Here is a 16,035-nt window from a genome sequence, read left to right as displayed (position 1 = left end):
GCGCTAAATACATTTGGCTCTGTCCTAATTGATTTCTTGCATTATGGGCAATGTTTACAAGATCTATTAGAAACTTGTTTTTGTGTGTTCCCTTCTCCAACACTCTCTTTGTAGTCTTCACAGCTGAACTTAAAATGCAGAGCGACTTGAAGTACAATCATAAATAGTGACCGTGGTAGCATGGCCCCTTTTTAATTGGATCATATTCTTTAATATATTCTAAATTCTGTGTGTGCGTATCCAAACATTACAGCTTCATGCTGCTGCTTGAAGAAGCTGCTCCTATGATTTTCAAAACCCTCAAATTGATTTAAGGTACCTGCTAGTTTTAAACAAAGTAAAAACCTGTCAGTTTTACAGATGGGATGTGGAAGTGCCCTTTGGGGTGAACTCTGGGCCATTCCCCTTCTGTGTTCCCTCTAACAAGGATCCCCAGATGTTGTTGACTACAACTCCTAGGATCCCCAGCTACATAGCCTTTGCTTGGGGATTATGGGAGTTGTAGTCAATAACATCTGGGGATCCCTGAGGGAACACTCTTCCCCTTTCCCTACTTGCTCCAGCCCTTCCCATCTCTTGCCACAGTTTCAGTACTCAACTGGGCAGGGAGAGGGAGCCATTGAGACAAGCCACTTGGCTCCATGCACAGAGGTAACGGTGCCTTGCAGTTGTTAAGTTTGGAGCCTGGGGGAGAGGAGAGGACAAGAGGGAGCAACTGATGAAGCAGAGGGGACTCTCTGTGTTGCAAAGACTAGAGTCGCTTCATTTCCCAAGTGCCCCAAAGGGCAATGGCTCAGAGTGCTTCAAGAACTGCATAGCAGAGAGGAGTAGGTCTGTGTGTTGTATGCAACTTGCCCTCTTCCCTTCCAGTCTCTAATTTGGACATGCTGCATTTGCTAGCATGTGGAAGAGAACTGGCTTTCTTTTATTACGATATATGGCATTAACAACTTGTCTTGCGATTTGTAAACAAGCGTGGTAAGGTCGTGATGCTTCTGGGCCTGTAGCTGCTAGAAGATTATTTTGAATGAAATGCCTGCTTCTGATGCTAATGTTCTTTCCCATCACAGATTCATGGGAAGCTCTGCATATTTTGTTTGCTTTGTGAAGCTTATCTCAGGTGGTTGCAGCTACAGGATTCAAGTCAAAGCCCTGACCCTGGTGATTTAATTAGATATGCCAAGGAGTGGGATTTTTATCGAATGTTTGGAATAGCATCTCTGGGTATGAACAAAGATTAGTTGTTGTTGCTGTCAAATATTTGCTTTAGTTCTGAAAATCATTGGCTGATGGCCAGACTAAATTACTCATGAGTAGTCCAATTGAAATTAGTTTCAATCAGACTACTCGTGATTAACAGTCTGGATGTCAGCTATTGTCTAAACCATTTTAGAAAGGTCTGCATGCACAAAAATTATAATGTAGAATGGAATGTCTTGTATTGTTGATTCACTTGTCCATTATCTCTCTCTTGGTTCCACTGAATATGTTTGATTATGGTATGTTGAAAGATTCACAGCAGTTGAGAGATCACATCTTGAATAGGTAGTCTTATATGGAAATGTTATTACAAGACATTAACAAGAGCAAATGTTTTCCAGTCTGTAATGTTGAGCTTGGACCTGGGAGAAAAGTTCCCTTCTCGGCCACGAACCTCTTGATTAACCTTGCAAAAACTGTTTCTATCAGAGACTTTTTCAAACTGGAATAGTATTGATTTACATGGCAGTGCTTCCACCTGCGCACAGGACTTTGTCAGTTTCCTGACACAGCCCTTCGTCAGTTGCTGAACTCAGGGTGGTAGTGGGAGGGGTCACCCCGTCCATATGTATGGCTTTTGGCAGAGCCCAAGGGTTCCCCCTTTCAGGTGCTCCCTCTGAGGAGAAAGAACCTGCAAAGTCCTGGTGCATGTGCGAAAGCAGTTCTTTGGATTCTGGCCCTAGTCTCTAGGAGATTAGTTGTGTGTCCAGGGGTTCCCAACAGGGGGTACTAGTATGCCAGGGGCTCCCAGCGAGTGCTCAGAGCCCTCCTGTCTGCTTATGCTGCAGCCACACTATTTGTTCCCCATCTGAGGATCACCAGCTTGAAGCAGGATACACCCTCAGTGAGGTGTCCATCTAGAAGGAGAGGGAGGAGGGTAAAGGCCTCCTCTGCTCCTGACTGCCTATGTGTTCTGAAGCTCAGCATACTCTTCCCTTTACAAGATTAGCACTGAGTACTCCTATTGAAATTAATAGAAGCAAGCTTGTCTCATTAATTTCAGTGAGAGTACTCGTGATCAGTGCTTTTTTTTTAGCACCACAGGAGCCGGTACGGCCATGGCTTGCATGGCCACGCAAGGGGGGATGGCCAAGCTCTGAAAGTGCCCGGTGTGGCGCTCAATAACTCACTCCCCACCAAGGATTACAGTGGCGAGGAGGGCTTTGCCTTCATTCCTGCAGGGAACAAAGGCCAAGCCCTCCCCGCTGCCGTGATCCCTGATGGGGAGTGAGTTTTCAAGCACCATGCTTGGCGCTTTCAGAGCTTGAGATGTGGCAGGGTGCCCGGTAGGTGCCAGTACTGCATAGCACTGTGTACCATCACCAAAAAAGCCCTGCTCATGAGTAACTTAATCTGGATGTAAACTGATGAGTAGAGTAGCCTGTCTCATAACTGTAACAAGTGCATGTGTGTGCGTGCGCACGTGCACACAAACAATTTTTAGAGGTTCCTGAACTGAAGGTTTGCAACAGAAGGGGTACATTTATTTTAAAAGCTTGGGGATCCCAGTTTAGAACACCATATTCAAATACTTGAATACAAATTGCTATCTACATAATCCAATCCAAAGGGTACTCCTTTCCATAGAGGGCACCTTGTGAGTATAGGTAGTAAAATCTTGCACAGGCAACTTGTTTTTATGACTGATAGTTTAATAAACATTTTATATTTTCCAATGTTTCTCAAGGTGAATTGTCTTCACCTATCCCTATCTTTCTTTCAGAACAAACTGCATTTTTGATTGGCATCTTTACTGCTCTGTGGTTAGCAAGACCAGTGGTCCTGAAAACCAAGGCAGATTTCATCTTACTTCTGAAAGCGCTGCTGCTCTCTAGCTATGGGAAACTTCTGCTGATCCCAGCTGTTATTTGGGAACATGACTATACTCATTTGTGCCTCAAGCTCATTAAAGTGTTTGTCTTGACATCAAACTCTCAAGCAATTAGAGGTATTTTTTTTTCTAATTTTATACTACAAATATAATAAAACTGTAAAGTAGGTCAGGATTTGGCATGCTTTCAGTCCAGGCATATGGCAGCTGCCGATTCAGCTTCAGGGTTTCAGCCCCATGAAATGGAGGCAGACGTCCAGCATTAAAGTCTAAAATGTCAGAGAAGAGAACTTCATCCAGAAAGAGACAAACTCTTCTGGGGAGAGAGGGGAATGCCAACAACAAATCTGCATACATGTGAAATCTATATTGTACAAAAGTTAGCCAAGGCTGAAAGCATCGTCTTTGACTCTGAAAGCTTAATCATTACAAAAATTGTGCTACTTTGGTCCAGAGGAAAACAAAAAATTCTTACATAAGAAGTTTTTTGTTGATAACTTTTGCCCTGGATAGGTATGTAATAGACCAGTTTTGTTCATATGCATTATGTTCCATACATCCATGAACCAGTCTATTTGCTCTGGAATCGGTTTATTTTTCGTGTTCTTTGCCAATGGAATGTTAATAAATTCCAGATCTGTTCCTGATGTTCTCTGTTTACTGAATCTTTAAGATGCTCAAGCAAAATCACTGAACATAAGAACAGCCTTGCTGGATCAGGCCCAAGGCTCTTAATAGCAACACTATCGAGAACACTGTGGTGCAGCCATACTTAGAATACAGGCTGAAATTACCCACAGGCATTATGGAGGTGTCATGCTACACGGTGGGGCTGCTGAAGACTGGAAAGATAGCGCTGGGGCTGCTCAGAACGGGCAGTTGTGCAGGTTGTGTCTGTGTAGGTTTCCCGGGTGTCCCGAATGGGGGAATCTATGGACACACTGCTTGTGCAAGAAATTGCCTCTTCTGAGCAGCCCCAACGCTGCCTTTCCAGTCCTCAGCAGCCCCACTGTGCAGCATGACACCTCCATAACACTGCACATCATGTGGCCACTGTGTATAGATCTGGCAGTTGCATCTCACCCAGAGACTTGTATTTTGGGCGGTATACAAATGTGTTAAATAAAATAAATTTATTTTAAAATAATATATTTTTTTAAAGCTACTATAAAGGTGTGGCAAAGGGCAGCCACAATGATCAGGGGTCTGTGATCAGAGGGCATTCCCTATGAGGAAAGGCTAACACATTTGAGATTTTTTAGTTTAGAACCAAGATGTTGACTAAAGGGACAAATGATGGAGGTTTATTGAATTGTACATGGTGCAGATCAAGTGGATAGAGAAAGGCTTCTCTTCCTTTTCCATAATATTAGCTCACACAGTCACCTCATGGAACTGATTGTTAGGAGGTTCAAAGGAAGCACTTATTCACACAGCACATAATTTAATTTTTGGAATTCACTGCCACAAGATGTGGTGATGGCCACTAGCTTAGATGGCTTTAAAAGAGGAATAGGTGAATTCATAGAGGGCAGGTCTATCAATGATTGACTACTTGTTATGATGGTTATTTGCTGTCTCAAGGGCAGTGATAGTACAGTACCTCTGTATCCTGGAGGGTTCTGTTCTTCGCTACAACTGCGGATAACGGAACTGCACCGAGGCATTGAAGCGATGGGAATTGAGGTGGGTGGGGTTAGGTTCCTAGAGGTTGAAAAAATGCTGGGAAATGGCCCTACAAATGGGGGGGAGTGGCCTACTGTATTCCTTGGGTCTCCAGGGATCCAGCATTGCCCCCCCAAAAGTCCCAACGGTGCCATTTTTCCATGAAAAATCACGGGTTTTGTGTTTTTTTTTTTAAAAAATGAGCCACAAAATGGCTCCTTTGCTCAAAGTGCTAGCCAGAAATGACCTCAGAGGTCATTTCTGACCACCCAGAAACCGTTGATATGTGGGAATTAACTCTTTGTTTTCTGCGTATGCCGAGGTCGGGTGTCAATTGCCGAACCATGGATAAACGGAACTGCCGATATCGGGACTGCGTATAGAGAGGTCCACCTGTATGCCTGCCAGTTGCTGCGATGCATCAGTGGGAGTGAGCTAGATGCTTACAGGCCCCTCTTCTGGGATGCCTAGAGGCATCTGATTGGCCACTGTGGGAAACAGGCTACCGGATCAGACTGGACATGTGATCCAGCAGGGCCCCTCTTATTGCCAATTAAATTTTTTCTTACAATCCATTTTATTTTTCCTTTTGCAGTTACCTTGAATACAAGCCGAAAGCTTTGTCTGGTGGCCATTGTGAGTGGATTAATTTTGGAAAACAGCATCATCTGTTTATTCCAGAGGATAGGATGGAATGTCTGAAGTCCACTTGTCGTTTTGCTGGTGATGGAATTCTTTGAAGATGTACAGAAAAGAGATCTCCATGGGTTACTCACAAAGACTACTTTACCACAGTATATTATCCTTTAGCTATAAATACTCTGGTAAAAAAAAAGAATGTAAATAAACTTTCCAGACTTAACAAAAGACAATCTGAAACCTGCCCAGGAACTTTAGGAACCAGGCACTTCTATTTTATAATAGTTTTTAGTACTTTTGACAAACCAGCTGGTGGTGTTTCTGTCCTAGATACGTATGGATCAAATGACAGCAGGAAAACAGAAAATACCACTCTGTTCTTTGCATAAGAAAGGAGCTTGATTAATTGTTCTCTTATGAGGAAAAACCAAATGAACGCACTATGAGAAGGGAGACAAAATGGTATTTCAAAAAATCTTGAAATTTTGCATTAAAAAAACAAACTCTTTTTAATATGACAGCAAAAAGTCCCAACAGCTTGATCCTCATAATGTATTTATTTTTTAGCAGCAAGTTCGTATTTGAAGCGGGATATACAGACTGCAGCACTAGATACCATCATGCCAAGCCTGCCTCACTTTGATGCTGGCAGCTTTGCCACTGGGAAACATATCCAGTGGTATCCAGAGTCCCGCTTGCTTAATGTGCAGTGGCACAAAGTGTCTTTCTCATATCTTCCTCCCTATTGAAGGCCCCTGAGCCTCTGCCACCCACCTCACAAAAAGCCTTGCTGAGAATTCGGAGACCTTCAGCAATGGTGTGGAGAGCTGCAGGGTCAGAAGGGAATACTCAGAGACTGAGTATACTTCTACCAATTTCTGGGTGCTCCCTTTTCCCCCCACTCATTGCCAAAGATTCCCCAACCCTCACCAGTGGCTTTTCAGGGGATCTCAAGTAGAGATGTGCACGAATCGGTCCAGCCTTTGAGCTGGTTTGGTGGCAGGGGGGTTACCTTAATGTGCAGGGAGGGTGCCCTTGCCCCCCCCTTAGAGGTATACAGATTTATTAAATAAATAAATAGATGGTATTTATTTATCAGTATTAAATAGATCCAGTCTTGTGTCTATAGAACTGGATTCTTCAGAGAGGACAGTGTAGTCTAGAACAATCTGTTTTCTCTCATTTCGGATTTCATATGATTTAGGAAGATAAAAAATGAAATACCAAAAAACCATGTTTAAGAACCACTCTTGATGCAATAGTCTGGTGTTATATATATATATATATATATATATATATATATATATATATATATATATATATATATATATCTCAGTCCTTCCAATTTGTCGAAATTAATCTCAGTCTGGGAGGGCTTACCTGAACTGTCTCCCATAAGGTATCACGTATCCAAATGAATGAGAATCCAAAGGGGAGAAGAAGTCAGTGGCTGACATCTTGATTAAATTGCTCTGTAGTAGCAGGGGCGTGCCTGCCAGTGTTCAAAGGTGTCTTGTGAACACGGATCCAGGTCCCCAGGAGCCGCCGCCTCCTTCCACTGCTGTCACCACTTGCAATAATATTGTGCCAAGCTCATGCGGGGAGTGGGTAGATAGACTGTTTCAGCACACTCACCCATTCACTCACAAGAGCTGACTGGGAGGATGCTGACACAGGGCGCTTGCAAGCAGTGGCAGGGCAACAGGCAGGAGGAGTGTCAGCACAGCAGCGGCAGGAGCAATGGTGGCAAGGCTCTGCAAATGGTGATGGGGTGACAGGTGGGAGCGGCAGCAGCAACAGTGGCAAGGCACTGCAAGTGGCAGCAAGGCGGTGAGTGAGGATTAGCAGCAGGACTCCAAAAGCAGCGGCAGGGTGATGGGAGGGAGGAGTGGCAGCAAGGCACAGCCAGTGGTGACAGGAGGAGCAGCTGCAATAGTGGCAAGGCTCCGCAAGCAGCAGCAGGGCAGAGGCCAGGAGAAACAGCAGCAAAGTTTGGCAAGCGGCGGGGGTGGGGTGGGGGTGGGCAGCAGGGTGCCAGATTTGAGTGGGGACTTGCAGGGGGGGTGGCTTTGCATTGGCAACGGTGGTGGCTGTGCTACCAAAAACTCAAATGGATAAAATGTTGGGTGGGGGGTGTTCATATACTGAATATAGGGGCCCCTCTGACCTTGAGCCACTGAGTAGTACTACTCAGGTGTTATTCTAAAGGGCTATTAATTTCAGTAGGACTTCCCCAAGTAAATTAATCAAGATATTATCTGATGTGGGGGCTGTTCTGTCTGACAGAACTGAGTAACTTGATAGTTATCTGATCTTCAGCCTTATGATTCTGTTGAACATCAGATTACATAAAGGATGAAGGGTGTAGAAGAAACTAGTAGAAATCAAAACTGTGTCTGATGTGAAAAAGAAGTAACGTTAGTTTCACATGACTCAAAACAGATGTTTTGAGTCATGTGAAACTAACGTTACTACTTTTTCACATCAAAATCTGATTTGCCTAACATGGGTAAAGCAGGGACTATATTAATAATGTCTGGTTTCTAATGAAAATGACATGTTGGAGATTCACATGCAAGAATGTTACCAGATCTTTCCTTGCTCTCTCTTTCTGGCCAATGCGATACTACTTTGGGTGCAGTAATATGCGTACAAGGCAGATGGGATAAAGATTATGACAATTAATCTTGGAAAATTATTAGCTGCCCCCTTGTCAAGAGAGGAAGCGATAGCTTTGTCATTAGAAAGCTATATGCTATTCATCTCTTTTCTCCTAATGAAGCGATTTGCCCAAAGTGCCACCTGGAATGAAGTATAAAAGTCACTTTGCGTTTTGAAATTCTGCTTCACAGCAAGGCCTCTCAATTTCTTTTATAGTTAACTATAGTAGTATAAGGAGTTTTGTGTAGTGACTTTTTAAATTAATACTTTGCAGAGCCACACTTATTGTCAATCAAATTTCAGCTAGACTGGTAGAGACCTAGGATTAAAGCTGGGTAAGATTAATGTTGGCGATTAATAACTAACCAACCAGATGCATTCTCACACTTGAGTTATCTGGAGTTGCAGCTCCTGACTGATTAAGAGATCCAGATACATGCATTTCAGACTACTGAAAATGGCAGAACAATGTGGACACCTGTGTTGATAAATATTTTTTCTTACTGGTCCTTATTTATTTCTGACATTTCCATACTGCATTTCAATGCAACAAATACACAAAGTGGTGCATAACACTAAAGGACACTGCCCCCAGCAATTATCAACATAATAAATGATAAAGACAGTCTGAGATCTCCTCACTTGTTAACTGTAAAACTGGGACAAGGAATATTGTCTGGGATCCAAGAGCTGTTTAGGGTCCCCAAAGAGGCCAGGAATGACCTCACGTAATGCTTGACTGGCACATTCCTGTACTGTATCAAAACTGCTTTTGAAATTCACTTCAGTTTAAAAATCTGTTTGCCAATGCCAAAGCAGGTGCGGGTGAGTCCTGTTTGAGGAAGAACAAAGTAGTAAACATCCCTTTTTTTAAAAAAATGCCCTCAATTTTAAAAAGTAAGCTTGAGTGCAGGGAGTTGTTTTCTGGCCTATCCTTTCTGACATGCTAGTTATCTGTCTTTTGGGAGTATAAACCAGTGTTTCTCAACGTTTTTGGAATCATGGACCAGTACATTACTCGTGCGCAGTTTCCTAGACTAGCAGTTAGTAAGGGGGTCACCACCCTCACCCCCAACCCCACCCGCAGGCACTCCCCCCCCCCAAGAATTCCGGGCAGTTCTCCGGAGGTCATTTCCAGGCAGCCCTCTCTGCTAGATAATGTTCATTTCGAAGAAGTGTAATGAGGGCTGCCTGGAAATGAGCTCCAAAGAGCTCCCGGTGGCTCAAAATTGTTTTTTGGGGGAGTGATTTTTATTAGTGATGGCTCACGGACTGGTACCCAACACCCTGTGGACTGGCACCAGTCCACAGACTGGTGGTTGAGAAACACTGGTATAAACTACAGAACAGGACAAGTGAAGTGAATTATTATTATTATTATTATTATTATTATTTACATTTTATATCCTGCTCTTCCTCCAAGGAGCCCAGAGCGGTGTACTACATACTTGAGTTTCTCTTTCACAACAACCCTGTGAAGTAGGCTAGGCTGAGAGAGAAGTGACTGGCCCAGAGTCACCCAGCTAGTATCATGGCTGAATGGGGATTTGAACTCGGGTCTCCCCGGTCCTAGTTCAGCACTCTAACCACTATACCATGCTGGCTCTATCATTAGGACCCTTAGCACCCGATCTGGTTTTTGTTTGTGTTAAAAAGACAGACTCACTGAGTTTAATATGACCACTGCTAATTAGGCAAAGAGGCACCTTTTAAAGTATTTGGCAGGGAAGAGCAACCATCCTGATTCAGCCCAGCATAGTGTCCCTCCAGTTGCAGGTTTTTTTCTTTTCAGATTGGGAGCCCCTTTGGAACAAGGAAGCATCCTCTCATTCCTTTGGCTGTGTAAACCACTTTGAGAACTTTTTTGTTGGAATGCAGTATATATGTATATAAATATTCTAAACAAATCAATATTACTTCCAGGTAGGTAGGTGTGCATAGGACAGCAGTTTAAACCAAATTGTATGGGACATACAGCATTAGTAAAACATCTAGAGTTTGTTCCTGAATTTTTTCACTCCACTGCTATCTCGGGGGGTGATTTGTATAACCTAATTTCCTCCAGCAAGGCCAGACCATCGCTGGCCATAAAATGGCACAAGATTATATTTCCCCCGCCCCCCCGGACATCTAAGCCTACTTAATAACATGTAGCTCAAGCACTCATTTCCAGTTTCTTTATAAAAGATGCAGGGTCACTTGCTCTGTGTTTCTGCTTTATGCAAGTATACCCTGCTAGGATTTCAAATTTATTGTGCTCATCTGCTTCAATATATCCTGAAATGTGCTATTTAATTCTAAGTAACAGCCTGTCTAAATGTGAGGAATTAATAATTTTCAGTTGAATTCCCATAAAGCTAATCCTAAATCAAAAGTCTTAACAAATGATCAAGATGAAATGAACATGTGCATAAAGAGTTATGGTGGGATAATTCCCACCCACCCCCTTCTCTTGGAATCTTGTACAACTTAGCCTGTATATGGTTATAGCAGTTCTGCTTTGTTCTAAATTATGCAGAAGACTCTCCTGCTTAACCAGTCAAAACAGTTTAAGCTATAGCAGGCACAATCCAGACAGGCATAATTATTGTTTGTGACAGAGCCTAGAACTGAGAGTCTAAAATAAAATCTTAACATATTACACATGGGCCAACCCTCTGTGCTCTCCAAAATGATGACGTTGACCTATGAGGAGGTAACACTTCTGTCAGGTATTTGGCAAAGGGGATGAAATAAACATTTTGGGCAGAAAATATTATTTTGAAACCTGAATGCTCACCGACATAAAATGTATTCCAGTCCTGGAGTACAGGATGCGCTAACAAACAGCCAGCAGCAAGAGCCCTGAAAAGCAGTCTGCATTTGCCTCTGTACACAATATCTGTTTCGTTAAACTATTAATATTCCTGATTCCACTCCACTGCTTTGTCCTTGCATATGCCTTGTCCTTGCATAAAACAACTCTTTCCCTTGGATTCTACAGCATTCAATGGGGCTTGTCTCCAAGTGGGCTTCGGAATGCAACTTTAAGGTACATTATTGCGTAAAGTATGCTATAGGTGTGTGTAGCTGTGCTATGGCTAATACAGAAGTACGATACTTTTCTGAACAACTGCCATAAGAGTACTTAACACTGTTTGACATTATTCAGGTGAATGCCGCCTAAGATTCAGGCACTTGCTATCCGTGTTTAATTTCAAGGACGTGAGACTGCTCACAAGATTCAGAACATAAATAAGTGTTTTTTCTGGTTTAACCAAGGTACTTTGTGAGGTCAGTCATAAACAAGGAGACTATACACAGATCCAAAACTATAGTATAGGGAGATTCTTGTATTACTGTGAGGTATTGTCCTTCAAAGAGTAGAAAAGAAAGGAGCTTATAGTGACTTCCATGAACTTTCCATGATGGTTTCCCTATGTACTAGACTCAGATGGGAAAAATACGTGACCCATTGCACATGTAAAAGGATGCTGTGGAGTGGAGGCGTCTCTTGTGTATCACCCAAGGAAACCTAATTCAGAGAAGCAACAGCAGGAGGGATATTTATGAGGAACAATAGCTCTATCCGTGAGATGCTGAATGTACGTACAGCCTGGGTACATTGCACACATGTACAGAACTGCAGGCACATACAGTTATTCAGGCATGTTCAGTAGTACATTTCCTATCTCTATTCTGCATTTGAGAGGGCCTATACCCAGGCTCACTTTTAAAATATATGCATGTAGGTGTGTATAGGCACCTGAACACATGTACAATGTAATGTCTGGACAGGGCTAATCAGTAAGAAAAATGCACCCTTGATATGGGATGAAAGAAAAACATTCTACAATCAGGCTCCAAATAAATACTGTAGGTGTGTCTGAGGACAAAGGGAGAGTTCTCACTACTTTTATTTAAACAGCAGCGCCTCATGTCATGCCACAAATGGCTTTTCTGCTTTTGAAACTCTCCTTGGTTTCAAAAGTGGGATGTGCTACATGGCATGACAAGTTCTTGGTGGAGACGCAAAGTCCAAAGTCCCCTCAGGTAGGAGGAAGAGTTGCGTGGTTTTTTCATCCAGATCCTTGTCCATTAAGGAGAGGTTTTCAGAAACATTTAGCAAGCTCATTGTTGAAGGATAATGTATCTGCTTGTGAACTGTTCTACAAGAGCAGATATGATCAGAGAAAACAAAAGATTCCCTAGTTCAGGTCAAACATTTACAGAAGTACCATGTGATGGAGTTGGGGCTGTTTCTGGAGTCAACTCTAGGAGTTGGCAGCATACACAGACAACCAACTACATGTTATGTTCAATGTGTTAAGAAGCATGCTCAAGATTGGCAATCTTCCTTTGTTATCAAAAACTAGCTGTGAAGGCCCTGATCAAGTTCAGCACCGCAGTGTGCAACTAGGGGGGGTTAATGGTGTACTGTTTCCCAGTGGAAAAAGTACCCTTCAAGCTGCTGTTTGTCCCCAAAGTGGCTATTTGCAACAAATAGCTACTTTGTAAAATAGCAATGGGGAGGAGGTTGCCGGCAGGTAAAACAGAACAGCTGGTTAAACTCTCCCTCTCTGCAGATGATGGTCCCAAACTGGATTCACCCTTGCATGCACACACACACACACAGAGCTGATATTTCTTTTAAAGGAGCTGTTGGTGGTCTTCAGCACACCTCTAATAACACATTTAACAACATGTTTGTTGCTCAGTGAATTCTAACAAGCAAGGAACAAAGGGGCAAAGCATGTAGACCAATGAAATGTTGTAATAGCTGTGTCCTATATACTGCCCTTTCTATATCCACTCTCCACCCCCTATTTACTTCCTACCCTCCAACACTGTGTAGATGAAAATTTTATTTATTTATTTATTTATTTATTACATTTATAAACCACCCCATTCAGAGGCTCTGGGACAACAACAACTTTTTAAACAGACATAAAACCCACAATTCAAACACAATGCTAAAAACAATATTAAAACAATTCAAAAATGATTAAAACCATTTAAAACCAATTAAAATACTTTTAAAAAACAACCACACTTTATAAGCCTTGGAAGGCTAGGCCAAACAAATAGGTTTTTAGGGCTCTCTTGAAGACTGACAGCGAGCCTAAACTGTGGATATCTGCCGAAAGTGCATTCCATAGACCAGGAGCAGCTACAGAAAAGGCCCGGTTCCGAGTCGCCACCAGACGTACCGGTGGTAACTGGAGACGGACCTCTCCAGATGACCTCAACGAGCGATGGGGATCATACCAAAGAAGGCGCTCTCTAAGGTAGCCCAGACCCAAGCCGTTCAGAGCTTTAAAGGTAATAACCAGCACTTTGAATTTCGCCTGGAAACATATCGGCAGCCAGTGCAGCTGTTTTAAGACAGGCATAATATAGTCTCTCCGTGTTACCCCAGAGACCAATCTGGCTGTCGCATTTTGAACTAACTGAAGTTTCCGAACTGCGTACAAAGGCAGCCCCACGTAGAGCGGATTGTAGTAGTCAAGCCTGGAGGTTACCAGCTGATGCACTGCTGTTTTGAGATCGTTCACTTCAAGGAATGGACGCAGCTGTCAAATCAGCCGAAGCTGACAGAAAGTGCTCCTGGCCATAGCCTCCACTTGAGATACCAGGATGAGGCCTGGATCCAAGAGCACTCCCAAGCTGCATACCTGTTCCTTCTGGGGGAGTGTAACCCCATCCAGCACAGGAAGATCTAACTCATCCCTTAAATTGTGATATTTGTGAAAATTGTGATACTTTGAACCAATTCTCCTAGCAAGGATTCCAGCCCAAGCCCCCACCCATCCCCAGTCACTATTGCTGATGACTGGATTCCACCCACTGTACAATACAGCCTTAGTATTGTGCACCCATTTTCGTGCAGGTACATTAGAAACAAGATGCATCCCCCCACTTACTGGGAGAGACTCTGGGGACAGCTGAATCCTGAAGAATAAATACACTCTAGCAAATCACATGAAAATAACTGGAATACTCAAGAGGCTAAAAGACGGACTTTTGATTCACCAGGTGCAGGTTTCCAGAAATAAAGACTGTCTCTGATTGGAGCCCATGTTACTTGGCCCCACTCCTTTGAGACCAACATGACATGAGGAGCCCCACTTCCTCTTCCTGCTCCCTTACAACTGCAGGAGAATATGGACGGGAGAAGATAACAGGTAGGTTGTTCTCTCTTTCAACTGGCCTCCTGGGAAAGTCAGTAGGAGAGACACTTGTACCATTTTGACCATTTTAGGAGCTCAATGCAAAATTAAAGTGACAGCCCAGTCAGCTCTTTGGAGCCTCCAGAACTTGGAGCCTAGACCACCAGACCAGCCTAGACCACTTCTCACACCAGCCATGGTTCATCCTTGTTTGTTGCCCTACTATTGGTCTATAGTCTTATTTTTGGTGGGAAATACAGCAGCCTAGCTTATCTTGCAAATAAAACTAAGATTAAATTATATTATTTTCTCTATAGTATTTTTGTTCCCAGTAGGGAAACTGAAGGATTTGTTTTTTTTAAATTGACATACTCATAATCCTTAAACCTGCTACAGAAGCCAGTAGTAAATGAATTCAATATAACATTGTCCAATGAAGTTTCTGTAGTTAGCCCCAAAGAAATACAGGCCAGTTTTTTGAAATGTTGATATTTTTGGACAACAGAGGGAAATCCACAGCAGGAAGTCATTTCCTTTGCTTCCACGATAGCCTCTTCTGTCCTTGCGAATCTCCCAAAACTGCTAGCTGAACACAGAACAGCCAAAAACAAGTTGAGCAATCTGAACTCTGGGTAGTTTAACAGGAATGTGTTCTTAGCAGCAGGATTTCATTTTACAGATAAGTTGGAGTGTCATTTAAGGAGAAAAAAATTCTTTTGATCTGTTTGGCAATGCATAAGCCACTGGATTGTTAAAGCCTTTGCTGAGTAAACAAGTGGGTAAGAGTCCTAACATGTGGGTTGAGAGAGAGAGAGAGATTATCCTGTTTATAGCCTCTGCAGGGATCTAGACATTTAAAACTGGGTTTGGTGAATACCCAACTAACTCCCTCCTCCTCCACTCTAGAAATAATTCCAAATAAGCCAATTGATTTCCCAGATGCCATTGGGACATCTAGAAAACTCCTCTGCATTCTGGACTGGGTCCAGTCTTCAGGCCCTGTCATACCCCAGTGATGGAAGGTCACTTATTTCTGTGACTTCCATGATGCAAATGGCATCTTCACCACTGCCTCCACATTGCATTACTTGCCGATGTCACACACCAGGGCCTGGAGATCTCTAAGGAACCAAACCACAGAGGGCTGACTCTCCAAATCAAGGCCTTGATGGAGTTAATTGAGAACTCTAATTTCGAGCAAAACCAGAGACCCATATTATTAATACGTACTCAGCCAGATGATACTGGTAAAGTTTCCTAGTTTGGCTGGACTCATATAATCAGTCAGCCAAAACTATTTCTTCTTGGAGATGTGTAGCTAAGCTTGTGTGTAACAATTGGGTTAAAATGCCTTATTTGGGCTCAGGGACAATTTCCCCTCCAGCTCATGTTGGTTAGTACCCTTGAGAATTGAATTTCTTTTTAACCTTTCCCTTCCACATGTGGTTTGGCTCACTCATTTTGATCTATCTTCTGAACAGACAGAATCAGCGACACTTACTATAACACAGGTTCCTGTAGAATTCGAGAAGTTCCTAAACAGATACTAGTGTCTCAAAAGTTTATGAGCTTGCTTCTTCAATTGAACTGGAGCCTGCATTATAGGGAATGTTGCTGGTTCCTACTGACTGCTTGGAGTGGGTGAGTGAGTGGACACAAGATAGATCAGGCTCTTCTAGAAGCAGATCACGACTAGAGCATGTGGTGTAGACCAAGTAAGAGTTTCTGTTTCCAGATCATTTAACAATAGCAACAGTTTTCTAGATCTAAATTGTTAAAATCTATATTCTTATCTATAGATTTCTCTAAGACATACCCATTGCTAATCCC

The 16,035-nt window shown here is 42.8% G+C and overlaps 1 protein-coding gene across 1 annotated transcript in view; it reads left to right on the top strand.

Moving 5' to 3' along the window:
- Positions 1 to 5,929, top strand: part of ARV1 (ARV1 homolog, fatty acid homeostasis modulator) — a 29,503-nt gene extending 23,574 nt beyond the window's left edge. The window contains exons 3-5 of the mRNA XM_053298189.1: positions 1,071 to 1,224; positions 2,984 to 3,208; positions 5,352 to 5,929. Coding sequence (XP_053154164.1) covers positions 1,071 to 1,224; positions 2,984 to 3,208; positions 5,352 to 5,458 — 486 coding nt within the window. The 3' untranslated portion in view covers positions 5,459 to 5,929. The remainder of the gene's footprint in view (positions 1 to 1,070; positions 1,225 to 2,983; positions 3,209 to 5,351) is intronic.
- Positions 5,930 to 16,035: the final 10,106 nt, after the last annotated feature.

Source organism: Hemicordylus capensis, chromosome 1, assembly GCF_027244095.1.
Source record: "Hemicordylus capensis ecotype Gifberg chromosome 1, rHemCap1.1.pri, whole genome shotgun sequence".
Classification (NCBI taxonomy): domain Eukaryota; kingdom Metazoa; phylum Chordata; class Lepidosauria; order Squamata; family Cordylidae; genus Hemicordylus; species Hemicordylus capensis.
Note: the sequence above shows the minus strand (reverse complement) of the source record. Positions and strands in the feature narration are given on the sequence as shown.